Genomic DNA, 27,872 nt, shown 5'->3' with positions numbered 1-27,872 from the left:
ATAAATGTAATTTATAGATGCAATTTAAAAATTCTTTGTGGTGTATCTATCAAACTATATCTGGCTGCAACTTTATGGTGAGTATTCATATTCCTGTTTGTAGTATGAGGTGGGTAAATGTTAATGCTGTAAAGCCCTCTGAAGCCTTTCATTATTCTGATAGCTTTCGTAACCTTCCTGCCTATTTTCTATAGGATGGATTGTAATTCAAGAACACAATCACATGCTACCCTTCCCTGTAAGTTCAGGATCAAAGTTAAAATCCTGCTTATGGGTCCGTGCTTATAAACAAACATATGAAACAGACTGTGCTGGGGTGTGTATTGGTGATTGATTATTGTGACAGTGTCCAGGAAAGCTGGACATTCTTCAAGAAGGAAATCTTAAAGGTGCAGGAGCTAGCTCTCATGTGCCGAAAGACAAGCTTGTTGGGAAGAAGACTGACCTGGCTGAACAGAGAGCTTTGGCTGGAACTCAGGGAAAAAAGGAGAGTTTATGACCTTTGGAAGAAGGGACAACTCAGGAGGACTACAAAGATGCCGTGAGGTTATGTAGGGAGAAAATTAGAAGGACCAAAGCCCAACTAGAACTTAATCTGGCTACTGCCGTGAAAGACAATAAAAATGTTTCTGTAAATACATTAGCGACAAAAGGAGGGCTAAGGAGAATCTCCATCCTTTATTGGATGCAGGGTGAAACATAGTGACAAAGGATGAGGAAAAGCCTAAGGTACTTAATCCCTTCTTTGCCTCTGTTTTTAATAGTAAGACCAGTTCTTTTCTGGGTACCCAGCCCCCTGAGGTGGAAGACAGGGATGGGGAGGAGAATGAAGCCCCCATAATCCAAGGGGAAATGGTTAGTGACCTGCTACACCACTTAGACATACACAAGTCTGTGGGGCCAGATGGGATCCACCCAAGGATACTGAGGGAGCTGGCGAAGTGCTCACCAAGCCACTTGCAATCATTTATCATCAGTCCTAGCAAAATGGGGAAGTCCCTGTTGACGGTAAATTAGCAAACGTGACACCCATCTGCAAGAAAAGACTTCCTTTAGCAAATGTATGAATACCTCAGGAGGGCATGTGGTACCTCTTCCTGTCTTCTGGAATGTGTACATGCCTTGGGCATCATCTTTCATGGAAACCGAGGGGTAAATTTAACTAGGCAGCAAATAACACAGTTCCAGTCAGTTCTGTTGAGACAGGTGTTCAGGAAAGATTCCTCTCTTAGAGAAGAAGGTACATACTGTGAAACTGAAATATTTTTTTGGGGGGGAGAAACAGATTCCAGTCTGAGAGGAGCTAGTAGAGTTTTGAAAAGATGCTACCCTTGGACCTAGCAGGCAAATAATTCCATAGAGCACTTGGTGATCTTAAAGGTATCTTTAGGATGGTTTTAATGAATGAATACTGTGAGTACTGTAGGTACAAGTCAAAGTACAGCTAAGTGGTTTGTTGATTAATGAAAAGAACTGTAGCTCCTCAGGAGACAGCAGTTATTACTTTTATGTCATTCTGTTTGCTGTTCCCCACTGAAGATTTACAAACCCAAGAGAAGCAGTTGGCAAGTGGCAGTGAGTGAACCTGTATATGCCAGCTGCGACACATCTTCCTTGCTTTGACCCAACCTTTGCTTGGAAGCAAGGAGAGATTTCTAACAGCTGCACGAAACCCTGACAGAGTGCAGTTTTAGTCAGCTTGTACTAGAACAGTGCAAAAAGGTGATACTTAGGAAAACTGGATGTCAGGTTGACTTTTGACTGATGCTTTATTTTGTGTACCAGCTTATTTCTGCCCTTCATATCAGACTAGATACCACAGTCCAAGTCTGTGTGACTCCCATTGCCGTATAGAAAAAGAAGGAGAAAGGGCAAAAGGGTTTCGTGCAGAAGAATTTGTGTATTTGATTTGTCAGGAGCATGTCAGGAGCATCCCCATAGAAAAGGGAAGGTGGTTGTTTCAAACATGCCTGGATTTTATCGGGGACAGGGTTTTTGCCTTTTAAATCAAAACTCACCATGAAAGTAATTTTTTTAAAATGTGACCATAAAAAATGTGATTATGTTTGCTGTGATAATATTCCTGTCACAGCTCCCGTAAGACTTGTTATCCTTCTCAGTCTCAGTTACTTTAGAGGCTTGTTCAGAGTTCTTATGATCAGTGAAAGGTCAATGCCTTCAGCCTGTAGTCACTCATTTGTTGTGTCTTACACTCTTGCAAATGATTTCTAGGACTTATTATCATCAATATTTTACCATCATCCTTCACCTCTGTGGAAGAAAATACTGTGCAGCTCGAACATGGTGGCTTTCTAGAAGTGATCCATTACAAGCCCTGTTGCCTGCTACTGTCTCACAAGTGGTGTTTTTACTAGTTTCTATTTTATGATAGGAAAATATGTCGAAATATTTCACTCCAGTCCGGTACATGCAGTGGAATATCAGTATGTGCAATACCCAAAATCACAATCATAGCCCAGCTGGGCAAAATAAAAAATAAACTAAAATAAAGGTGTAAATTGCACATTTCTAAAGAAAGAAAAAAAATGCATTCAAGGAGTATCAATTCTTAAATTTCTCCCCTTCATATAAGGAAGTGTGTGAGAGAGTGTGCATGTGGGTTTATATAACTGTGTGTTGGAAAGGAGAGGAGGAACAGAGAGTGGAAAGAAAAAGAAAAACAGAAGATTAAAAAAACCTGGTTTGTAATTACTTGTATGCTTTTTGTAGAATGTAGGGTCCCCAGCAGAAATTTCCTTCTGCCAGAAGACATACATATGCAAGTGAAAGCAAGGTGGCTCAGGTCCCGACCAGATGGTCGGTTTCCCTGTGCAGTGCCAGAGGTGAGCGAACGGTAACCACTGCCTGCTCCAGGATTAGTAGAATAAGCATGGTTACAAAATGCCAATTACTCAGCCACAAGGTGAATCTATATTTCTCTGTAAGACAATCAATGACAGTCTCACCTGCCTCCAAAAGGCACGATGCCTGCTTAGAAACAAGTCACTGAAATCTGTATTTTGTATACTTCATAACTAAGTGGTTTTGAAATCAGTTATTATTAGTAGAGTTATTGTCTTGGGACACTGACGACTAATGTTTTTCTGAAGAAGTAATAACTGCTTTCCATCACGCAACCTCTAGTGACAGGTTATAGACATTTTCTCAAGATCTCTAGAAACAAAGGAACAAATTCTACTTGCTTCATTTCTTGTTAATTCCACTAAAATTTTTCAGTCACTATGTAGGCATGAAAATAACATGGTCCTTTGTTCTCTAAGTGCTAGAGAATCCTGAGGTAAGAGAAGTATTTTATTCTCCCACTGGGGAAAAGATTAGCACTTAGTTGCATAACTCTGTTTTATCCTCTTAAAGAAAGATGCTAAAAGCATCCTTGAAATAGCCATTAAACTAAAAGTTGGGGCTCTCCATGGGGGTTAGGAGGCTGAGACGCATGCCTCCGCTGTGCTTGGTTAAATTCTCTCACTTCCCAGACCAGTGTTCTCAACAGCAGGTTGTCGATTATTGGTACATGGGTGGTTATGGTGGGTTCAGAAGAAAGTCTCGATTTTTATTCCACATTAGACCAATAAGTTTTGAAGTCTGAAGTCCTGGTTTGTTTGTTTGTTTGTTTTAATGAGATGACAGCTTTCTTTTATCAACCGTTACCTTACACATCATACAATGTGAAGTTAGTCTTTTGGTAATTTAGCTTCCTCGGGATATATGGCTTATGCTGTGCCCTTTGTGTGTTTCCCTTGATTTATCTGGAATATTATGCCCAGAAGAGGGGGAAGGAAGACCAGAGACAGACATTAACTTGTTTCTTTTTTTTGGTTGTCTCTGGCTACTAAGTGCATAGCCCAGGAACCACTGTCCACTAGCAAAAGAACTGCTTGGAAAAAGTCAACCCCATTCATCTCCTTATGTGGCCTCTTCATCTTCTGAGGCCTGAGAGAAAGATTTGATCCTGGAAGATGCTGATGCCTAATAGCTCCTAAGCAGAGAGAGTTCAGTCATACTCAGACCAGAGCTATTTTCTCTCTCCACTTTGTTTTCTGCTTGCTTCATTTGCTTTCTGGGTATTTTCATAATCTGTGTCTGCCTGATTAGCCATATAACAGACACCACACACAGGATGATAATGGGCCGTGGCAGCTACCTTTAGTTCACAAATTTAAGAAAAATAGCTTGAGTTTTTAAGAACATGGAGAAGCCATTTGCTCCCTGTCCTTTGCACATGCAAGTTCTCCCTTCCTCTGGGTTGAGAGGAGAATAGAATTTTTTGAGAGTAATTTATTATCCTTCTTCATTCCTTTCAGTTCTCCAGATAAGGCTATTCAGCTTTCCAGTGCTTCTGCTTTACTTTTCTTCTCCTTGCAGAAGAGCATGATTTTGCTTTATCAATGAACATCAGTCCAGACCTCAAAGGAATGCAATTTCCTGGGCTCAGGAAGGAATCCAGAGGTTAGTCTCATAAATCCTATGTATGCTCTGTGTCTGTTCCAGCTCTTAGCCAAGTTTGGCAACAGTGTCATTTCATCTAGCACTCATGTAGTAAAACACATTTCTTTTATGACCTCCTAGCCAGCTGTTCAGGCTAAATCATTGTACATACGGCCATGACTTGACTAATGCTTGTGCATGTCTCAGCTGCTTTCCTGTTACTCTGTCTGTAGAATGGTGCAAAATTCTCCTTATGAGGTGGTGTTCCTGGAAGAAAGAGCCTACCGCTACACATAAAAAATAGGGAGTGATTTTTCTGTGGGTCACAGCATGCGCAGATCGCAGAGTCAAGATGATTCTACCTGGAAGGTGACTTAGTATAAGAAATGTAGTTCTTCTGGGAGCAAATGTGTGTCTGTGGCCTGTAAGGATGGTTCCTCATTGCTGGGGTCCCCAGTTCTCCAGTATAAGGTTCCATGTGGAGACAATCAGGAATGCTTTTATCTGTGTGAGAATTTTCTTCATGTGTTTTAGGTTTTCATTAAAGAAGTGTAAAAACTGAAAGCATATTTAAGCATGTTTTCAATCCTTTCATGCCTCCGCAAGTGATCATATCACGTCATGTGACTCCGAACAGATTTTTCAGCAGAAAAAGAAAAAAGAAAAGAAAAGCTCTGGTTTCTCAAAAGCCATTCATCATCTAAAAAATCTTTCACTGAAACTCTGAGGTGCTTTGATGGGCTTCAATCTCATAACATTGTTTGCTTGACTGTCAATTCTACAGCACCCTCAGCTCTGACTTCCCGCAAGCACAGCGGAAACAGCAGGCACAGCAGGTACCTACCTCTGCTTCCAGGGAAGAGCCACAAACCAAACTACCATGCTCTTCTGCTGCTGCCCCCAGGGCAGCTAGAGGCTGAGCTTCTGCTCTTTATCCCTCCTTTGTCCTTGGTCCTTTATTTTATTCTCCTCATGTTTTAGCCTGTTTCACTCTGTTAGGTTTTCTGAATTCTGCTTTTCGTTCTTTCCTCATGTCTCTCATAAGAAGAACGCCAGCTTTATTTTGAGCTCTCATTCTTGACAAAGTTCATAAAATTAGTTCTGTATCTCTTATTTATAATAGAGATGATCAGATTATTGTGATGAAAGAGGTTGAAAGGAAAGGTATTATCAGGTCTCAGGCTTTAGTGCAATTAACAGGCTCTCAGACTACAACACACAGGTTAACTACCAGTTAACACTGGTATGGACTTAACGTCTTTGTGAGTCCACTGGCTGTTTGGACTGCTGCTGCGACCTGAATCCATTCTGGCAGCAGACTGTGTCAGAGAAGGAAGAGTGTGGTGTTTTACAGTGAAATTGCCTTCAGCTGACCTTTTGTGCAAGAACACACTTCATCCAAACCCAGCAGAAAAATTAAATACTTTCTTGGCTGTGGAAGGAGGTGACTGAAAAAGAGACAGTAATGAAAGATAAGGGGACAGACAAAGATCAGCAGAAGCATATTTATACTTATATAGAGGAGTATATGAGCTCCAGGTATGTGCTGCTGAAAGGAATATTTGTTCCCCAGATAGTCATCAAGGTCTGCTTTTAGCTCCAGCAGACTTGAAATTATGTCTGGTTGATGATGCGTGTTTCATTATATCAGTTGGTGCTTGCTGGAAAAGAACAGAAAAGAATGAACTCTGTTCTCTCACTTGGATACAGCATATTAAAGACAATGTGAAATAATTGAATTCTTCTAGTGCTTGCTTAAATCGTATATTGTGTTTTCACAAAGGAGGTGTAGCAGTTGGTCATGAGAACTGGAATTCGCTTCCAACTCTGAAGAGGGGATCGGAAAGTGGCTCTCCAGAGTAAAAAGCATTTACAGTTGCAGAAAAAATAGTATACACCTCTTTTCTGAGCCTTTTCAGAAGGCTCAGCTACCCTAGTTGGATCTCACACAGTAGGTTTAAACTTTTACGATTGACCCTTACCCTTACATTCTCCTGGATCTCAGGCATATCAGCTGTGCAAGCTGCGGCATGTCTCCTGCACCATGCTGTGCCGTGTCAGATGGGGCACTGCTAACTTGCAGCACAGGGTCAAGGACTCTCCTCCTGATGCGACTATACCAAATGTCTCCCCTGACAAATTGCTTTGCTGTCAGGAATGTTGGAATGGAAGAAACTTGAGACACCTTACTTGTCCCCTGAAGGAACAAATGCTGAGGTTAAGGAAGGTCTTAACGCCTGTCATCATAGACTCATTGAGGGACTGTAACCACATGACTTCACAGTCTTTTTTTTCTTTCTTTCTTTTTCTTGTCTTAACTTTGCAAATGGATTAGCTGTAAATCTGCCCAGAGATTTGCACTGCCACAGCAGTAGTAGTTATTATTACGATTGTTGAAATACACTGTTAAGTTTCACAGAGATGATTCAGCTGCTTTGTAATTTCCATGAATATTTTATAGGAACGTATAAAGTCCCCACTGCCACAAGATTTGAATTTCCATTTATACAATCAATACAATGCCATTAGCCTCCTCAAAAACAGGGAACAGGCAAACATAACCTTCAGTTGCTAGCTGGGAACCCTCATTCTGCTGTGCCATATCCTGAAGAAAATATAGTGTGTCCTGGAAACTCTAATCAGAGTCTAAATGCAGGATGCTTTGGTTTACTTTGGCATACATTAGAGAGAAAATACTTGAATGATTTGAGTGTATAGTGGTGGTTGAGGCATTGGTAGTGAAGAAGGACTGATGATTTGTCTCCAGTCACGTGTGTTGAAGGAACCTTTTAGCTATGCATGGACTCTCCCAAACATGTATCTGCACCCCGAGCAGTTGCCTTGTTAGCTCAGAGCTCTCAAGGCTGCTCCTGCCTGGTATGTCCCTGTTCCTTCCTTGCGCAGGTATTTCAGATTGCCAGCATTTCAAGGTTTGATTCTGTGTCTTCACTTCAGAAGTGTCCCGTGAGTGAACGCTGATGGAAGCACATATAGTTGAGCTTATAAAGAAGGAACGTGGGGTTACTAGCAGAGGGGTTCACAGCTTGCTTTTCAATGTGATTGCAACCATACTAAGCTTTTTCCAGGTGTTCTAAAATGCTTTGTAAGCAGTCACTGCAACTGAAGTCTGTATTGTTTCAAGAGAACAGCATAACCACTTTGACATACAGCTGTTTTATTTAAGTTGACCAGATGGAACAAACCCATTTAGATTCAGAATACAACCAATCGTAACACAGTTTTTTTTTCAAGCAAGAAAAATTCTGCCATAAATATACAAGCTTTACACTTGGAAGATGGAGAGGAAAAATTTATCATCAATGTGTGAAATTGTAGAATGATTTATAATTGTTCTCCTTCCAATCTGTAAAGGGTATGTCTTTTTTCATTGTATACTGTCATATTCAAATGCTGGTTAAGGGTGTGTTTTGCTTTCCAGTATGGATGATTCTCTTGGCAGCAGGGGGACATTCTGTAGCCTTTATTACACAACCCTACTCCTTTAAACTATGGGTTTCACCCCCTCTGCAGGGCTGCCTCCAGTCCCTAGCCATGCCTGTCCATGGACAGCCCTTCCAGTAGCAATGACAATGACACTGAAGGGTGCAGCCCGTGAGTCACAGCTAAGAAAGCTAAGGAGAGAAAATATGGGTCTGATTATAAAACAGGACTCAGCTGCTCAAACACGGTCATTGCGCCTGTATACCAGGGAGACGTACACCGTCTCCCCAGCCAAGGGGGAAAATTGCTGTCACTGTAGCAAAGTAAAATCTACAGGTCACAAGATGGCAGCATAATCTCACTAGTCAGGGTGCCAAAATTTGAGGGGTCAGGTCATTAATCTTCCTCAACTCAAACTCCTGTTTTGAACAATCACAAAGTCCTGTGTCTAACTAGCTGGTGCTTCCCAGGCTCTAAGCTGCTATGTATACAGGTGAAACTATTGTGTTGGTCGGTGAAAATCCTGTTACATCACTTTTCAAACTAACCTATTTAACTTAATTTCAGATGCACTGTGATAGTGTTGAAATAAATTGCTCACCTGGAGTTCGATACTAAACAAAAAAATTACACTAGCATGTTATATCACTAATCAATAAAAAAAGCAACATTTATGGAACATTGACTTTGCAAAGCCTCTGCAACTCAGAGTCATGTTTGTTATATTTTCCCTTCCTTTCTGCTCTTGAGAGTGAGGTATTCCGAACCCTGCCTCAAAATACTCATTTCTTACTGAACATTGGTTTCTTTATAGTAGTACTGGCTGAATATATTCTCTGCGAAGAGCTTATTTGATGTATTATTCTCTTTCTGTTTGAGGGATATGTAAGTAATCTGTATTCAGTTTTTGTCTGCCTATTTTCCTGCCTGTCTCTGTGTCTCTCTTTCAAAGAAATCTGCCCATTCTTACCGTTCTTCATGAGCTGTACCTTTCAAATGTGCAGTACGTGATTTAGGAAAAAAGAACTGTGGTGGGGAGAGATGATTCATCACATCAGTCACCATATTATATAACACAAAGTGATAACAACTACTGAGAACATTTCTAGCAGCAATATTTCCACTTGTGAATTTAAACACTTTCCTCAGGAATGTCTGTAAAAATAAATGGAGGTATCTGCATGTATTTGGAAGGAAAACAAGCTACGAGAGCAAGGCAAAAACCTATCCATTTTCAAAATTCATTGCAGTTTTTTTGTGATACTAGTGCAGAATTCAACCATAGATGGTAAGGTGCACCTCCCAGGTGACTTTTTTGAGAAGAACATAGAATCATAGTTCTACCAGTTGCTTGCATCTGCGAAGTGAATATGATTTTTTGGCACATGTGCAAACTATGCTTATGGGTATTTACTTGCTGAACTTACAGGTATGTTTTCAGAGGACACTTTTGCAAACGTTAGACTTTTGTACGCTGACCTCCCAAATGGTCATTGGCTTTGGTTTTGTACCTGTTCAGGTGACAATTGTTCTATCCAAGTTTACTCTCACCAGTCAATACAGTTGCATCTGAGCACCCCTAGGCTAAATTTAATAAACCAGAAGAAAAATAAGAAAATTTTACACTGCCCTTTCTATTAGCGTGTCGTTTCCGGGCTAAGCAATTGGCCACATGGTGTCACTGTGTCTTAAGACAGCAAAACCTCTAGCAATACAGCCTTTAGCAATTCCAAGTTTTCAAAGTATCCCACAATGTGATATTATCTAAGGAGATGCTTCAACAAGAATGGCAAGGTCATGGAAGCTTTGCTGTAGGAGTGTTTTAGCAAGTTATTTTGTACAAAGCATCTGTTTCCTGGCTTCTTGTACCTTCCTGGAATACATCAGAAATGCTCTTAACCCAGAAGCACTTTTTCTTCAGATGTCTGCATTTGGGAGCATGCTTATATGGAAAGCTTTATCTTAAATTGTAGCAAGTCAGAGATTTAAAAATTCAGTGGTGTTGGACTTATCCTACACTTTAGTCATAGTCCTGCACTTCTCCTTCTGTCTTTGTATATCTGAATGCACGACATCCTTTGGTTCTGCTGAGTAGAGGGAACTTGGCCTTATGGAGCTCAGAGAAATATAAACTCCAGCTCGTGGGGCCCACAAAATGCCACTTAATCCCTGCTAATGCTGAAGAATGCTTTGCACAACACACCTGCTCAAGAGAGCTGTGCCAAAAGCTGATGTATTGGGTGTTTCAGGAGTTTCGTAATGTACAGCTATAGTAACACTGAGAGAAACAGTTGTGTACAGATACAGTACGAGCCTTAGCCAAGAAGATGATACCTGGCTCAGGGCATATCGAAAGATTGCAAAATCTCATGCAGTAGTGTTGGTGTGCACTGTTTCTTCTGTAAAACAGTAGGTGAGCCTAGAGTAGCAGGCCTTATGATAACATCCTGATAGTCTGCGTAGGTTTGATTAAGATTTTATAGAAAGAATAAATGTCTGACAATGACTTACCACGGGTGTAGACTGCAAGGTGCCTTGTTTTGATTGCTAGGACATTAGGTAGCTGCAGTGCTTTTCTTGAGTCAGCTGCTCTGCTTTGTGCGAAGCTCACTTTCTGAGAACGATAGCGCTGTTTTAAGATGTGTATTTCTTAGTGGTAATTTTGCTACTGGTTTTTTTTGGGCCAGGAGTTCACTTGTAATATACGTGTTTTGATGGCCATATCTTCAATATAAATGCATGGTCAGGTCATATTTAGAGTTATTAGGTCTACAAAGCATGGCTCTGGGAAACTTCTGGTGCCTCGGTATGAATTTTGGTGCAATGGTATGAATTGAATAAATGGCTGTGTTAGTCTGGCCTTGAATGTGACATGAGACAAAGTGCTAAATAAACCTGGACTGTCAGGTCTCACAGGCTAGGGTAGAGAGATGCCCAGGAGTACGTGACTCCCTTGAGGAGACAGCAAGAGCATACAGGGTGGGTTCAGAAGACTGGAACACGTTTGTGAGTAGGAGATTAAGTTGTGTTTCCTCTTGTTACTTGCAATGTAACAACAGCTTAGAAGTATGTTCAATGATGTTTATTTAGGAACACTTACTTGAATGTGATTTTGGCCTTTGATTCCTCTCTCCCCTGTCCCCCTCACCATTGCTTCTGTAATTAACTGGAAGAATTCTCCACTGGTCTCTGAGCTGGTGGTGGCCCTCAGTATGGAATCTTTTGCAGAAGGTACAACATGATATGGTTTATCCCGGGAGAAGAAAAGCCTGAAGCAGAAAGTAGCGTTGAACAGTAATGCAGAAAAGCATGTGGGGTCTGCTGTAGGAGAAGGTGGTACAGGCAAACTTGTGAGTAAATCAGGCATGCTGCCAAAACAATTTGTCCTTGTTCCGCAAATCTTGGAAATCGCTGACCTCATTATCTAGACACAAAATGTCTCTTGGTAGTGTGCAAGGGAGTTCTATCATAACTATAATTATCCTAATGGCACTGCTGCCATGATGGTATATAAACTATAAACAGGAAAGACTGAAACCCACTGACACAGATGAGATGCAAATGAAGGGCTGGTGCCTCTAGTATAGGAATACGAATAAGAAATGGAAACTGGCTGAAGAAATCCCTTGAGATTTGTCTCCAGGAACTGCCTTCAAAATGTTTGCTCAGGGAAGAAAGGTGTAAAGAAGGGGAAGGGTGTGTTTCCTCCCCTTGTGGTTTTATGAACCCCAGGCCCTGGAACCAAGGCTCCTTCTGAGAAAGCTTTTATATGTTGTCCTGTGCAATGTATTCTCTGGAAAGCTCTGTTACTCCGTATTTGTTGGAAGAGGCACACTATATAGCAGTGCCAAGGGCGTTTAGATTCTAACACTATTAGACTATAGAGTGAGTCTCCTTGAAATAATGAGAACAGCTTGTCTCTTCATGTGAACCTTTTTTATAAAGCACATAGAACATCACTGCCTATGGATATTAGTCAACTACAGGCTCCTAATATATGTTTGAGATGTAAAGAAAAGTTTGATGCATGGAAGAAAAAGATATTTTTAAAGCTAAAGCCAGTTATCGTTGTTTAGTCTGACCTATACAATGCATGCATTTTTCTGAGTAATTCCTGAATCAAGTTCCTAATGTCTGAGCTACACGTAAAAGACAGTCTTGATTTAAATTTAGCTATCATGTGGGAGGGAAATGTGGTGTGGAGGCTGAGAAAAGTCAGGGGTCACAACGTAAAAGGAAGGTGTAGGAGGGAAAATACATAGTTTAGCTGTAACACAGGTTTCAATGATCAGAAATAGAATTTATTGTAATTTACGGTACTTTGGCACTGTGAAAAGTCAGTAGAAGAAGTGAGCCTCATTTTGCTAAAAGAGATAAGAGTTCCCAGATAAGCTGTAGACCTTGCTCAGAAAAAAACCTGCAATCTAAACAGATTACATGAACAGCAACGCAAACCCCAACACAAATGAGAAAATAGAAGTAAAAGCACAGGAGTTAAACAATAATTAAGCCTATGAATAAAATGTGGTACGTTTGGTCTTCGTGGGGAGCAGAGCGGGGAGACCGGGCTAATGTTTTGTGCATATTTCTTTGTCTGTTGTTTGGTTGTGCTCCAGTTCATCAAACACTTGTGCACCTGAGGTGGCACTTTAACTGTGAATTATCCTGTTAGTACCGGTTAGACTATTCCTGAGAGGAACGTGTGCAAGTGCAAAGCTTTTGACTTTTTAAATGCATGAGATTATTAAATGGGTGGCAGAAAAGCTGGTATTGTCTAACCATGAAACGTACTAATCAGTTGCCAGTAGCTGCAGATCAGGAAGATGTCTCTGAATCTTTTCAGTACATCTTTTTCCAACAGCAAACAGACAACTTTGAACTTTCAGAATTTTACTGTGGGTTGTTGTTTGACTGGCTGAATTTTGACTAGCTCCCCTTGGTAATCTGGAGTGGTGAGGGACAGGAAGCGTAGTGTAAGAGACGAGGATTTTACTCGTGCTCGGCACCAGACAGGTTGCAGTAAGAACCCTGAGGTCCTCTGTTGTCAGTATGTTTTGTGTTAGACACTGTTCTGACACAGACAGACCACATAATGGTGATGACTACATATGTCAAAAGGAAGGAAGTGAAGCTCGAATGATCACAACAAGAACTAAAATTAAGAAATCAAATAGGTGTTCCTGTCTCCAGAGGCTGAAATGGATTGGCATGGGTTCATCTGTACAGTTCTTCTTTCAAAATGTTAGGTACAAAAGGAGTTGTTAATAGACAGCTATTAAAATCTGTTCCCATTTAGGAAAGCATCAAATAGCTTTATAGTATCTTTTTTTTGCTTGGTTTTGCAATGGATACTGTAATATATTCTGTTGAAGTTATTAATATAGACTTCCTAGTACATGGGTATATTGAATGAAAATTTAGCTGCCCTGCTCACTACTTCTTACAGTGCCGAGTGAAGCTATTAATTAACTTTCTGACTCCCAGGTTATTCCCCACAGAGTTGAAGGATGTTTTGTTGGGGATAAGTGAACAGCATTTAGCTGCATCTGTAATAATGTAATACAACCATTCATTTAATTTGATTCAGAGACACATAAGGCTATGTGGTCCTATGTGGAACAAGTCTTCAAGTATGAATTCAGAGGGTGGGACACATTTCTGACCCATGCTATGGCTGCTGGATGTTTTGGTGCTCTCTGGACCATGTGTAAAACGATGTCTTCCGTGATGCAGACGCTTAGTGGGAAATAGACTAAATTTCTCCGAACATCGTCAGTGTCAGTATGCAATATTTGGGTTCATAAAAGGAAGATATCTAAAAGGGATGTTTTGAAATTATAATTATTTGGAAGAAGGGCCAGTAATATTCTGTGATAATAGAATCATCATAATTTTTCTTTGCATTTCTAGTTTGTTTTTCTGCTGAGTTGCTCCAGTTTCCCAGATCTCAGGTGAACTGTCTGTCACTACTTTCATTTCACACTACAAATTGTTCGCTAACTTGCCTAAGATGTGCAGGGAATTTATGACAGAGACAAGGAGTATTCAAATGGAGCAGGGGTTGCATTAACATTTTAATTCTCATTTCCTCTCTCCTCTTTTCCTGTAAGCAAGAGCATGCGGTTGTTGCACAAGGCGTTCTGTGCTCCACATATCTGTCCATGTTGTCAGCTGTTTGTGTATCAAGTCTGAGGAGGAGGAAGAAATACGAGGTGTGTTAACAACAGTCAGGTACTTCCCATTCACAGTTTTAGCATACATGAGGAAGTGATGTCTGATGAATAGAGTTGATCATAAGTTTTCTGATGCAACAATTCTCCTTTTGAAAATGTTGATTGGATTCTGTATTGCTGGGTCGGCTGGTTCTCCAGCTTCATGGAAACCTGCTTGGAAAGTTGTCATGCTGTCGTAAACCCTGTGGACCCACCTGGCCTGTTCCACTGGCTACCCATCATTCTGTGATGCCATGACACTGCTGGCTTCTCCCAGTTACCAGGGGCTACCCCCAGGCTGGTCAGCAGTTGAATGAGCTGCCCATTAAATGCCCTTCAGCTGTTGTCCAATTCCATTGCTTCCAGCTTCCAAGATCTCTTAGTTTCAAAGCTCCTAGCCTGCCCAGGTGACTGCCTGGCCGCCCATGTGGTAGCAAAACAGCTGTGTAGGCAGGGTCTTGGCACGTGAACTGATGCATCGGCCCAGAAATGTTTCAAAATCTTTCTTATATATGCGAGTGAAACCCTTTTGGGAAGGGTGAGGGGAGGTGTGCCAACACGATTTCCTCTGTGGGATGAACATTCCAGTTCCCAGCACTGGTGCAGGCAAGTCACGGGACATTTTACCTTTTGCGGTTCGCAGCTTGCTTGCTAGTACTTGGCTGACAAATGCATTCAGTATGTGTGTGAGTACACGGTAGGGAAGACCAACAATTAGTGGATTTGAATCATACAAGGCTAGGGTCTCTGCCACTTTGCAACGTACCTCTTGTATGGGGAGAGATTGCAGACTACAAATTGCGCGTGTTGCAGAGGAGGCACCATTACTGGTTTGTGCTCCGCTGCTTTGGCAGGCTGTGGGTGAGGCTTGATTCCTGGAGGTATTTATGGAAGAGGTCACCATCTGAAATCTAGTCTTCCATCAGATCTCTGTCCCTGGAAGCTAGAGTCTCTGAGTGAATGCATTTCCTCCAGCCCGGACTGTCCCTGGCTAGGACCAGGAGACCTAATTTTGGACCTTTGGCACATAGATCTGGATCCTCTGGCATAGGAGGCAGTGTAGGGAGCTTATTTTAATGTTCTGTTCTGTACAGACTCAATGCCTCTCATGAACTACATGAACATTTTCTGGCTTCTTGGCCATATCACTTCTCACCTGCCACATAAACCATGAATGTTGGAGGCCTAAGGGTTAAAAACACCCTAGTTCATTGAGATGCTGAAGGCTATAAATTTCTGTTGGCTTTGATATGTGTTTCTATTCCAGGTTCTCAGGTTTTAAGAAGCACTGTACAAACATATTAGGAGTTTTGGAAGTCCCAAGGTATTATATGAATTGAGAGGTTAAAAAAAGATCTGTGCCTGTGAAAAATCAGTTTTCTGCTAGAATGAAAGCACTTAAAATTGCAGTCAAGTTTTATGTTTTATGTGCTGCTGAAACAGGATAATTGAAACAGACCTAATATGCATGCATAGAGACATTCAGAGATAGTATCAGGCTCCATGGATGACTCTGCCTTGGCACAGGTTAGAGTAGTTTTCCTGAGAATGAGAGGCTCAGTGTGTTTCAAGTGCCAGGCACTCTGCTCACACTTGTCTGTCTTCTGCACTGGTTTAAGAGGAGCAGGTGACCCTTTCATACTGCTGGAATAAAGCTGAGGGTGCTCTCAGCAAGTTACTATTAGGGAAACTTTCTGACTTCTTTTTGTCACAAGAATGGTAAAAATGGACTAGAAGAACAGACACATACCTAAACAAGAAATTTTTCTCATCAGAAATATTTTCTATACAGATAAGTATGAATGCAGAAGGAGCTTTTGTATTAAAATCCCCATAGCTCTGTAGAGCCCATGAAGTCCTCATGAAGTAGTCTTCTGCTGTCAGAAGTTATGATCCACCAGAAGTGAGTCACAGGGTTCTTAATTGCTGTACATAAGCTTGCAAGTCATAACTCATAATAGCTCTAATGGCTAAGTCTGGCTACTCTGTTTTAAATTGTTCCCATAGCTCGGTTGATGTCTAGAGATTTTGTTAAAAAAAAAAAAGATACAATGATGAACATAAGTGAAGGAAGGAAGGGAAGGAAGTTTTCAATCTTGACAACCTTGCAGTAACCTTAGAAGAACCATAAAAAGAGGTAGTGAAAAGCCTCATGGCTTTCTGGTGCTGGGGACAATGAATTGTAATGATCCACTCGCAGGGATGTGCACTGAATTGTCTGATGTCTTTTCCATCTCTGATACTCTTTTCCCTATGAATCTTGATGCTTTAGGCAGCTCTTGTGGACACTGTTATTTGCCCATGGTCAGATTCCCACTACTGAACTCAAGGCGAGTTTGTATGTTCTAGTAAGCTGAGGTAATAGCTACATGCCACTAAAGAAGGGCAGTCCTGGAAATTCATCAGAAAAAAGAAGAGTCATTTTCTGTTCCTTCAACTCCTCAAGCGAGCTTAGCACTTGGCCAGAAGAGTGACAGAGCCAATACTGTGGGGTAGGGGCAGAACTCTCTAAGCTGGGGACTGGGATGGGAACAAGACCTCCTCTTTTAGTGACAACTAGCTCTTCGATGAGTATTGCTGCAACATGAAACTTCACCTTCAGATATTTTTAAGGCTTGAGTATTTTCAGATATTTAACAAGGATTCTGTACTGGTATTCACTTCTTCTTTGTGATCAGTACGCCTGCTACAAAGGCATACTTTGTGGGTGTTTCCAAAGCTACTGGTGATATACTTGGATGTATTCAGTTCATCCTGAAATGGCTGTTTCTGTATTTCTTTGCCCTGTCTCTATGCCGAGATGAGTGGTTTTCTTGCGTTTCATTAAAATACTCCACATTACTTAAGCTAGGACATAGGTTAAGTTGCTAGCTTTATTAAAAAAGCCTACCCATTAACTATACTAACCTACAGAATAACATGGTGAGGATACCTGCTACAGTCTTTAGTCTCGTTAATTTTGGAGGGCTACTTAGAGGATAAGATACTGCCAGGAATGAATGACTTACGTAATATTTGAAATAAAACCTTGTGTATCGTTTATCCCTTTCTGAGCCAACATCTATGGGCTGTGCTCAGGTAAAAGTAGAACCTTGAATAAAATCACATACAGGGCTGAAAGAGGATTTGACACAGCGACAGGGTTAGAAAGGAAATACTGCTATGTGTGTCATACAATCACAGTAACCTTTGTTTTTTAATTACTCTTGCCTAGGATAATAACATTCAGTAGCAAAGATTTCCGTAGTAGGTCTTGGCCCAAAGAACTTAAAGTCACAGAGAGTGAAAGACAATAGGAGAAAACAAAATTTACTCTCTTGATTCTAAAAAAGCGACTATTAAAAAAACACAAGAGGTTGGTGGCAACTAGGAAAGAAACCCTTCTCTTCATAATTTGAAGCTAAATACCATAACCATAAGTCAAGTCTTCCTGTCAGCCAAGTGGTAAAGTGTAATACTTACCTAACTCTTCTGAGGTCTTTACTCAAGCAATTTCATACTGACATCAGTGTCAGACTATTTGAATAAGATCTGAAGATAAAGGTCTCAGAAACTGGCTCGAGCGGAATGACACTGAAATATCTCACTCAATTATTTCAATTAGATGCTCTGCAATCACTTGGTTTAAAATAAAAGAACAATTTCTAAACATAAACACAGTGGGTTTCAAAGTGTGGCTTTACATTGACGTGTCTTGGAAAGATAACACTCCAGTCCTCAGATACCCCAGGTGAATAATAAGCAGCTTCCTCCCATCTTGAAGCAGCAAAGATCACTATCTTGCTATATTGACAACCACACCCGCAAAGTATCTAAGGAAATTAGTAGCTCTCTTACTCTGGCCAGGAAAAAGAGCCAGTGATACTGGCTTTACTGTGTGATATCTTTAAGATTGCAGTGGTTCAGGAGATAGGTAAGAGGATATAACGCCTTTTACTTTCCTGAAACAGGTTTAGATCTTGATAGCCAGAAGGACGGTTGGTTTGCAAATGCTGCTATCACCTGACTGCTACTCGGATAGACAGCTTGGTATTTTGTTCTAATTAACATCAGATGAGCTGAAAATGGTCCTTTGGAAAGCATTCAAAGATCTAAAATAATTCCAAATTATCTGTGTTGTTTTGCTCAAAAAGAATGGGGTGGAAGGGAAACAGTGAAAAAAAAAAAAAAGCTTTTCTTTCAAAATTAAATGTTTCAGTTTTGAAAGGTCCCCAAATCTGATGTTTCTGAAGCTTTGCTTTGTAGCTTCTAGTTTCACATGGCAATGTTGAATTAAAAAACATAGATATATTTTAATAAAGTTTTTTTTTTGTTTGGATTATTTTTTACAGTGGTTATGTTTACTTCATACCCAGGTATGAAAAAAAAAATAGTTTGGGGATACGCTAGGGAAAACTAAGGCTTTTTTCCTCAATTTCTGAGAACATTTTGAATTTTTTTTGTTTGACTACAGACAATTATTTTCTCAGGTTACTATAATTTTTCTAACCCAGCCACTGAGCTGAACAAGGTATGAACTGATCCATGAGGCAACGAGAAAGCAACTGTTATCTTCCATTGTCACTGTCTGGCACAAGAAGTCTCCACAAAGCTGCACAGTCTTCCACCACCATCTCCTTAATGGTGTGGCTGCAGCTAGCGCTAGGAAGATCCGTCACTTATCTCTCCTTAACGGCTTTAATGGGATGAGTAAACGAATGTTCTCAGACAAAATCAAAGGAGTTTTATATTTATAGGAGAGTGTTTCAGTAATGGCCATCCTCGCTTGTGAAGTTGTTAGGATCAAGCGTGGAAGGACTATGAAGACAGTGCTTCAGTGAGGGCATTTTTTTTGTACGCCAAAGCTGAGCCATGTTTGTATGAAATTTTGCTGTGCTGTTGCCATCGCTGGCGTAAATAATGAACTCCGCTAAATGAGTCTTCAGGACCTTTTGTAAGATTTCTCCCAGTTAGCTTTTAAGTTCATGCCAGCAGTAGGGTGATCCACATCACACTCATTTGGAGTTGCTGCCACTCCGCTGCTTGGTTTCTTGCAGCTCAGCTCTGACTCTTGAGTAGCTTCTTGCGAGGGGCTGTTAGTGAGCAGCCCGGAGTGTAAGTTGCATGAAGCCGAACACTGTATTAATTAACTTTTATTTCTTGCGTACTGAGAACAGCATGGGCTTGCATTCCTTCTACTCTGATTCTGTTTCACGTACTCCCCTGTGTGCATTGTCTCAGTGCCAACAGGTAGGGTATGGAGCAATTTAACCTCAGTGTAATTTGATATGCCTTTTTATCTCTTTTTTTCCCCTTGAAGCTTCTTTCCAAGTACTTTATTAATATTAATTCAGAAAAGAAATAAGATTCAGTCATAAATGTGGAATGAGACCAGCTTAATTAACCCGTAAAATCTTTCTGGAATCCCTCTTTGTGTCCTGAACAGCCTTTTACAAACTGAAACCAGAGATACAGTGTTACATTTTCTGAATTTAATAACTCCACTAATATAAGCTTGGTATGACGGTGTGCTCCCTATAACAAGGGGAGGGGGAGGACTTTCTGTACCCCTTTGAAGATATTGCCTATTATTTGACTAGTTTGATAATGCATTGTGCTGTGGCCTCTTTGCTTTAGATTGAACCTTTTAGCTTTGTCCTTCCTTCTTCATGCAGTTGACTGTCTTAATTTCCCCATACTGTACATTTTTTGTGTCTGTAGTAAGGGCTGACATCACGTAGCCCATCTCCCTCATGTCCAGGAGGAAATGGACGTGATACATGTCAGTGTGCTTGTTGACAAGCAACACAAAATGTTTTATGTGTTTTGGCCGTGCTGATTTACTGGAAACATTAACTTCTTGGAGGGGCTATTGGAAAAATTAGTTCCATAGCTCTCCAAAATAACATTTGCACCTTGATTTGAAGACATTCTGGGAGCTTTTTTTCTTCTTTCCTGTTCCATTAAGACCTGGGTCTCCCTGCTGCAGCTGTTCTGTTTTTAATGTGTTGCTCCGTTTCCAGGCAGACATACCCCTCTCTGAGTGGAGTTCATTTTTCTCTGGCTGTTTTTCCATTTGCCTTCTCTTTAGGAGGTAAATTTGTCAGCCTACTATTTTGGTCTCTCAGTTCACTACAGCAGCAGAACCTATGATCAAAGCTTTAACAGCAATATAAAGGAGGAAAACCCGAAACTACACTCTGAATAAGAGCTTTTTTTCCTATCTCTGGAAATGGGATGCTACAGACTTCTGTGTCCAAGGAAGCATGGAGAAGAATGCTTGCACCACAGCCTTCACTGCTCCTGTAAAAATGCCCAGGCAAGGCTGTCAAAACAATGTTACTGCAGGAGCGCAAGACTTGCATGGTTAATTGCTCTGAACCCCAGATTGCTTTCTGAAGAGTTTGGCTTGTTTTTCTGGGAGTTTTGTAGCTGCTCTTTGATTTGCTGCCTACACACAGCAAACCTTTACTTGAGATATCTTTCTTTTTGGTGTTTCAAAGATGGCAACCTAAGCACTCAAGGCCTCACCCTGCTGCTTGGGTAAGCCTGCATCCAGTCCTTGCTGCTCACACCATGGCTGTGTTGCCAACCGCAGCAGAGTCTTTGTGAAACATCGGTTTGAGCAGTTGGTTGTCACTTGTATAAGCCCAGGAGCATCTGCCTAGAACTGATTTTCAATTGGTGACAGGGTTGTTTTTTTTTTTAAAATGCTCTAAAAAGTGGTTTAAAGGTGATCCACAGTATGCATCTGAGTTTCAGGAAAATTCTAAAGCCAAAGATTTCAAGTAAACCTATTTTCCCAAATAATTACTGTGGTTACATTTCATTTTTTTTCTTCTCTTGCCAAAAACCAAACTCATAACTGCTATTTGATGAAAATTAACTCTGGACACCCTCCTTTCCCATCAGCGTAAGGTGTCCACTGGCTGTTTGGTGAGGCTTGGTCCTGCCTGATATTACTGTCCCCCAGTGAGGACATATGTTACTGCAAATTTATGGTGGCCTCCAGACCTTTTCCAAGTCTGGGTCTGCATGACATCCAACATGAAATTGCAGGCGTAGATTAAGGTACAGCCAGAACAGATTGCCTGGAACAATGTCCTGACAGGCATCCTACAGATTGTCTGTTAACAGTCCACAGTGGGCATGGGAAAGGTGGAGGAAGCCATGCCTGTGCCATCTCCAGAGGATGCCTTAGGAACCACCACTGTCACCAGCAAGCTGGTGGGGGAATAGGATGGGAAGCTGGGAGATGTCAAATTGTCATGTTCTTCTTACAAGAAGTGTGTAGAGGGGAAAAGCCCAGAAGGTATGTGGATTTTGCTTTCCCTGCCAATATTTATCTCAGTTTCACCAGTGTCTCTGCATTGGCCAGACAATCATCCAGTAGCTGCTTCAAAGTAAGGAGACTTGATTTACTGGTTGGCAGAAAGATTCCCAATAATATATTAAAACAAGTTCCTATTGTAGAAAGCGTAGAAAAGAGCATTCAGAAGTGGGTTGGTCTCCCACCAGAAATTTTAATAGGTGAGATTTGTCTGTCCCCTCCCTTTTTTTTCTGGTGTATTTTGTGGAAGAACTTAAAAGCTACTGAAAATTCAACTGCTGACTAGATAGGTGGAAGAGATGGTGAGTGAAGGAAGACTTTCTGAACACGGCAGAATCCACCCAAAAGCCTGGCAGGACAATATTGGGGCAATAACAAATTGTGAGAGGTAATGAAGTGACACGCAAAGGTGTGGTAACTGCAGCTTTCCTCTCACCTCTGACATTGCAGATCTTTCCCTCTCGGACGTAGGCAGACTCTTCTCCACACAGAAGAGGCAGAGGGTGGAGCTCAGCGCCTGTATAAATTATATGTGTCCTTCATGTTATTTCAGCAGCAACAACAAGCTGTGAGCGTGTTTGTCAGCTGACAGGTCTGTTACCCAAATTGAGTTTTCTGTTGCTGTCGCCATCTTGCGTGTCATGGGGAGCCCACCAGCCAAGGTAAGAGAATTGCAGCTCTGTGCTTTGCTGTGGCCCGGCACCTTGCTGTGGAGACCTCCCTGCTCCAGTTCTCGTGAGCAAACTCCCTCCTCTTTGCATCTGCAGAGACAAACTACTGCTGGTGCCATGTGGCAGGGTCATCTTGAACTTTGCAAATTTACCATTTCCCCCTTTTACCTCACAGTAACTAATATATAAGCAATCTTCAGCGAAAACATGGTGAAAATGTGGTCCTTTTCTTTTATCGTGAGGTGTACATGTGGGAGTGAACGCCGGGAAAGAAGAGAGGGCTGGCCCTGATGAGTTTACTTCACTGTGAAATGAAAGTGCTTTAGCCCTACCGCATGCTTTCCTCAGGATAGTGCATAGAATCATGTTCGTTGCTTGCTTCAGCTGAAAACAGTTTTTTCTAGCAACAAAACATAATTTATATTACTTTAGCTGCAGGGGAGAGTTCTAATGAGGCATTTGGCTGATTTAGCTATCTTCAATGTAATGTTTATGGCATCTGTGATTCTAGTGGAAGTACTTCATGTCTGGACTGGATTTTTCTAGTAGTAAGTTCCATTCAGAGATTTTAACTGATAGTTTTTAGTATAAATCAACAGAATTATTAGCTGAGAGGTATTTTCTCATGTATATCTTTAAAAAGGATGTGTTGTCTTAAATGCAAGATGTGAATTGTTTACAGCTAACCGTTCTTTATGTATCAAACCCTATGTCAAATTTTGCAGCAAATAATGAAATATGGGAATTCATGGGCTTTAAACATAGTGAGAAACAGTGTTACGTGCTATGGCTTATAGACAATCATTAATCATTAAAAATAAAAAATACCTACGATACTTGTGCCGTGATAATATTTGCCGGTGAAGGTAAAGATTCAGGAAAATATCAGTAGCTTGAACAGATAGCTCAAATGCTAGATTAAAAATACTCAAACATTGGATTCTCAGGGCAAAGAATATACATTGTAAATGTAATGTACTTTCCGGATAAAATTTGTATTGTATGCATCTACCTGTTAGATCCAGAGCTATCTATCTTAGGTATAAATTTTATCTATCAATTTTAAATATCAATGTTATATCTAGTAAAATAATTCTGGATCTGGTAGATGAGTAGATAGCTTAGGTATAATTTTATCTAGAAAGTCTCAATTACAGCGAAAGCTCTTGCATTTCATCCTAATGCTGCAACTGCTATTCCACAAGTATAGGCATACTCGTTAACAGGCAATGCTGCCAAAAGGTTAGAGTACAAGCATAGCTTCAGGTCAGAAAGCTTCTGTTCCCAAGGAAGGAGATTCATTCAACATTGCAGGTTGAACACCATTCTGTCAGGCAAATGCATTTTCCATTATATGTAAATTGGTAAATAGATACGAAAATTGTAAACAGAGTGGTTTTGTGTGTTTTTTTTTCTTTTATATTAAAAAAAGCAAGTTGTTTAGAAACGTGTGAGTACTTGGAACTATCTAGAAAGACCTACTAAAAGTCTCTCAGTTAATTTTTTGCTGTTTAAAAAAGGTACCAAATTGGCACAGAAGCAATGGACAATATTAATTTACAATGTGCTGGGAATGCTTTTGATATTCATAACAGGGTCTTTTCTTCTGTTCACACAAGAATAATTACTCTTTAGCGGTTTTATTTTGTGAACTATGGAATAAATTTTATGTGGTAAAATACTCAGAAATTCTTTCAACGCAAAAACCCGAGGGACTCAGTCATACGTATAAAGAGGTGACTGATGATAGAATATGAACAGGGGACCCATCCCAAATCCACAATGACTCCTGAAACAATCCATCGGTGATAATGTGAAATTACAGTAAATGTGTGTAAGGTGAATTAGATTTACTCACTAACTGTTCAACGTCCAATGATAAGTTTTCGGATAATTGTGATTCCCAAGGAAAATGGGGCTTTCATGGTTGTGCTCTCTCCTTCTATCCCTTCCCCTGGCTTTGCATATTTCTTCAGTCAGTTGCTTTTCCCACCAGAACTTTGCATTCCTCTAATTTTAATGAAAATAGGCAGCTGGTTGGAAGGGCAAATTGCTAGCAGTATTCTCATATTGGAGAGCCCCCTGCCTCTCATGATGGAGGGGCTGATAAACTCAGTCCATTTTAGATATTAAAGAATCTATGTGGAAGAGAGTGCTTTGGTACCAGTCTGATCATGAAGCTTTTTTTGTAGTTTATAAGTTTATAGCTTTAACCTTAATTTGATAAATTGACAAGTTGTAGTCGAACAAAATCCTCAGTATCTAGGTAAGAATATGGCAAATTATTGCATTTCGTGTGAGATCTTGTACAGAAGATAATGTACAGAAGTGGTGATGAAGCAGACTCCCTAGTTGCCAGGCTCTGCAGAAACTACCCTCTTAGAAAACTAACTTTCTAGTGAAGGTAGCCATGTTCCAGGTGCAGCATGGAGGGGTAATAAGGAGTGAAATCAAAGATAGGGGCTGTTGGTAGGTTTTCTTCTTACACTGCCATCCAAAGACCATCTTGGTAGGCTCCTGACTATTAATGGGCTTTTAGAAGATTTCATACTCTCAAAGTTGTCTTTTTGGGATGAAACCTTGATGTGACTAATTGCCTGTAAACAGGAAAATTATGTGTCCTCCTGAAGCTGACTGGTATATGACTATTCTCTGGAAGCCAGACAGTAGGCCAGCAAATGTCTGTTATTACAAACAATGAGATGTTGGCAACAGATGTGAATTTTCAGTTTGTTAAGGTTTGACACTGTTGTGGCAATTCTGCCATGCTAGTTTTATCTCCTGTTTATTGGCTTTTTCTATATTTTAGACCTGAAATGACTCTGCCAAAACTTGCGTTGAAAGTACAGAAACGTAGTTTAGTGCTAAATGCTATCAAGTGAAAAGAAGTTTGGTTTTTTGTTGGTTGGGTTTTTTCCCCCCATTTTTTAGCCTACTCTGGTCAAAGACTGTGGACATGCTACTATTTATTGGTCTGGAGCGTTATTGTCTAGGATGCAAACATACACAGGTATCTGAATCCTGCACATTGGCCTCAATGTGTCACTGCTAATTTTCCAGCAAAAACAGAACAATGTGCTTCTGGGAAAGCTACCTTTGACTCTGGGTATTGACAGAGGGGGTTTGTTACACAGTTTCTGTGTGCCTGTGCAGGAAACTATGGTTATCCCAAGGAATTGAACTAAAAAGAGCAAGATCAGTACAGCTGCAAGACTGTCAAGAGCCGTTTGGATATGGTGTTTGTGATTATCAATTTGCATTAATTGTGAAATTACGTGTTGCCCTTCACGTTATGAAAATAGCAAATGTTATCCCTAACCCCAATTATTTTTTCTAGAAGGATGTTCTGGAGTGCCAGCACTTTTGGGCAAGGATGTTATTTTAGACCACCAAAATCAGACCCCAACAGGCTGAAAATTAGCTCTACCTTCTTCTGATGAAAAAAAAGAATTAGCCTAATTCTGGAAGGTTATCACAGGCTGGCATAACTGCAGTCCTGGGAGCAGGATGGCTTCTGGCTTCCCCTGGGGATTTGCACAGCCCATGGGGATTATTATGGCCATATTTACCCATCTGAGTCTGTTTATCTTTTACCTTGCAACAACACTACTTCACACCAATCAGAAGTAGTGAACAGTCATCTTTGATGATATTTCCATCAGCGGGCAGATGTTGACATGTTAAGGGAAGTGGAAAGGGGAAGGGAGGAGGAGTGAGGCTCTCTGGCTCGAGAGGGAGAGGATGAAAACATGACATCTATCACAAATGAGAGTACTCTGATGAACTGCAGATGCACCATTTTTGTAAGCAATTACCATATTTTCATCATAAAAGGTTCAAAGCAAATTGTGTACCAACATCTGTTTCTCCAGTGAAGGCAGACTCTGAGAATGGTTTGGGCTTCTGTTGAGCAAGGGGGAAGTTGATTACAAAATAGCACAGAATTAACATATTAATTAAAACCAGCCAGCCCTGTAATTGGCTACATAATCCAATATTTCATGTTAATGAAACCCACTAGGAATGCTGACTGAGTGTCCCAGTTAATACATCTATGTTAAATAACTATTTGCACGGGAAAAGTAAAGTCAAATTCTTGCAGTGGGCAACTGGAATAATATGGAAGTGTCCCAGTTGGAACTTTCAATGTCCGTAATGCATTAAACTCAGATTTTAAATGTGTCAGTTTCAAATTGGAGGAAAACATAGTGGAAATTATTCTGGTCACACACAAACGAATGCGTCTTGAATTTTTATACAAAAAGTGTTTCAATCAACCAGTAAGAGGCCAAGAGACAGAGTAATCTGTGATTTTTTTTTTTTTACGTTTAACAATGGTGTTTCTCTGCTCAGGGCAACCTTTAATTTAAAAAGGGTGTAACTTTAAAAGTGACATCATAACGTTTAATATTAAGCCTTTATTTGAACGTGCGAATTCACAGTTCAAATGGTATCCATTTGACGTCACGTAATTTACCTCTGAAAAAACCTGAATGAAACTAACTGAAGGCTATTCTCATCTCTAATAAATATGTCCAGTAGTCCCCGTTTTAAAAGAATTTCAGATTAACTGTAGTGAGTGACTCCTTCTGTAGAGAAGTTCCTCCTTCTCCAGCTCCTTGTATCTCTACAGTTAATCATTTCAGTGTCAGGAAAATTAATCATGGTGCTATGTTTCGAAATAAAATTGTCAAATTATTCTGTTACAGTGTAATGGGATACTTTCATTTAGACAAATAAATATGTGTCAGTGTGTAGTTTAAGCTACCATTCAAAATAATGGCACAGTTCCAACATGGTGTGGCCCTGTTTTAATTTATTAGTGGTAGCAGGACTGTATACTATTATTGCTTATTGTATGTGACAAGCCATGGTAATATGCAAAACATACATAAAATACTCAAAAGAAAATGAAAAATAAATGTAAATGTTCCGATTTAAAAAAAAGAAGGAAATATTTTCATGCTTTCAGTATTAAAATTATCATGTCTGTATATGTGTCTTTATTCAGGTTTATTGCAATGTCGTTTAAAAATGACAAATACTTTCTGACCAGCTTAAGTTCAGAAGCTTAATTCTTTGTTAGAGTTAGGAACAAGTAACTTGAAATAGGCATTACAGCGATAGCTTGCCTATGATAGAAATAAATCTCATGTCTGGAAGGGAAGTGGTTCCATTCCCATTAGGTATTTTCAAGATACCTAATGATGTGGGATTCTGTGATGTTATGCCTCCAAAGCGGGGCACTTTTTTCTTCATCTGCAGGTTCTCTGCTGGGTTTATGGTGCATTCACTCACTCAGTAGTGCCTTCCTCTAGATACCTTTTGGTGAGCTTGGCCTACTTATGAGTATCATGAGAATTTAGTCCTAGTTTAAAGTACCGTGGTAACTGCCATGTCCTGGCCCAGTCCTGGCAGCTGCGAGCCCCTAGTATTGCCTTCCAAAGGCCCGGTATTGACCCACCTGTGGCACAGGACCCTTGCCAGATTGGCAGTACAACCATCACCATGGCCGACACCATCTGGTTTTATGAAAACAGGCACCTCTACGGTGATAACAAAAGCTTTCCGTACCATCGTCTGAGTCCGTGTTTTCTTTGTCCATCTTCACTCACTCAAGCTACTTAGCAAGTAGCCCAGTGTGCATTTGTGCTATCTTCTGAGCGTGGTGTACTTCCACTGGAGGGAGGTCCCCTCACTTCAAACAGACAAACAGCAAGGACAGACTGTCACCTGTACTGTACATATGATTTTTGTATTCTGAGATGATAAAACTAATTGCATTTGTTTTCT

The 27,872-nt window shown here is 40.5% G+C and overlaps 1 protein-coding gene across 13 annotated transcripts in view; it reads left to right on the top strand.

Moving 5' to 3' along the window:
- The window catches only part of LOC128908283 (acyl-coenzyme A thioesterase 1-like), a 70,822-nt gene that overhangs the window by 14,333 nt on the left and 28,617 nt on the right, over positions 1-27,872 (top strand). For 2 of the 13 annotated variants that reach the window (XR_008465895.1, XM_054198150.1), the window contains exon 3: positions 1-22,070. This exon is cut by the window's left edge and continues 609 nt beyond it. The exons of 7 other annotated variants lie outside the window; for them this stretch is intronic. Coding sequence is in view for 3 of the 6 variants with exons in the window: in XM_054198150.1 (XP_054054125.1) it covers positions 22,050-22,070 (21 nt within the window). In the remaining 3 variants the exon portion in view is untranslated. 4 more of the 13 variants (XR_008465897.1, XM_054198147.1, XM_054198146.1 and 1 more) reach the window with 4 other exon arrangements.

Source organism: Rissa tridactyla, chromosome 4 (genome assembly GCF_028500815.1).
Source record: "Rissa tridactyla isolate bRisTri1 chromosome 4, bRisTri1.patW.cur.20221130, whole genome shotgun sequence".
Classification (NCBI taxonomy): Eukaryota; Metazoa; Chordata; class Aves; order Charadriiformes; family Laridae; genus Rissa; species Rissa tridactyla.
Note: the sequence above shows the minus strand (reverse complement) of the source record. Positions and strands in the feature narration are given on the sequence as shown.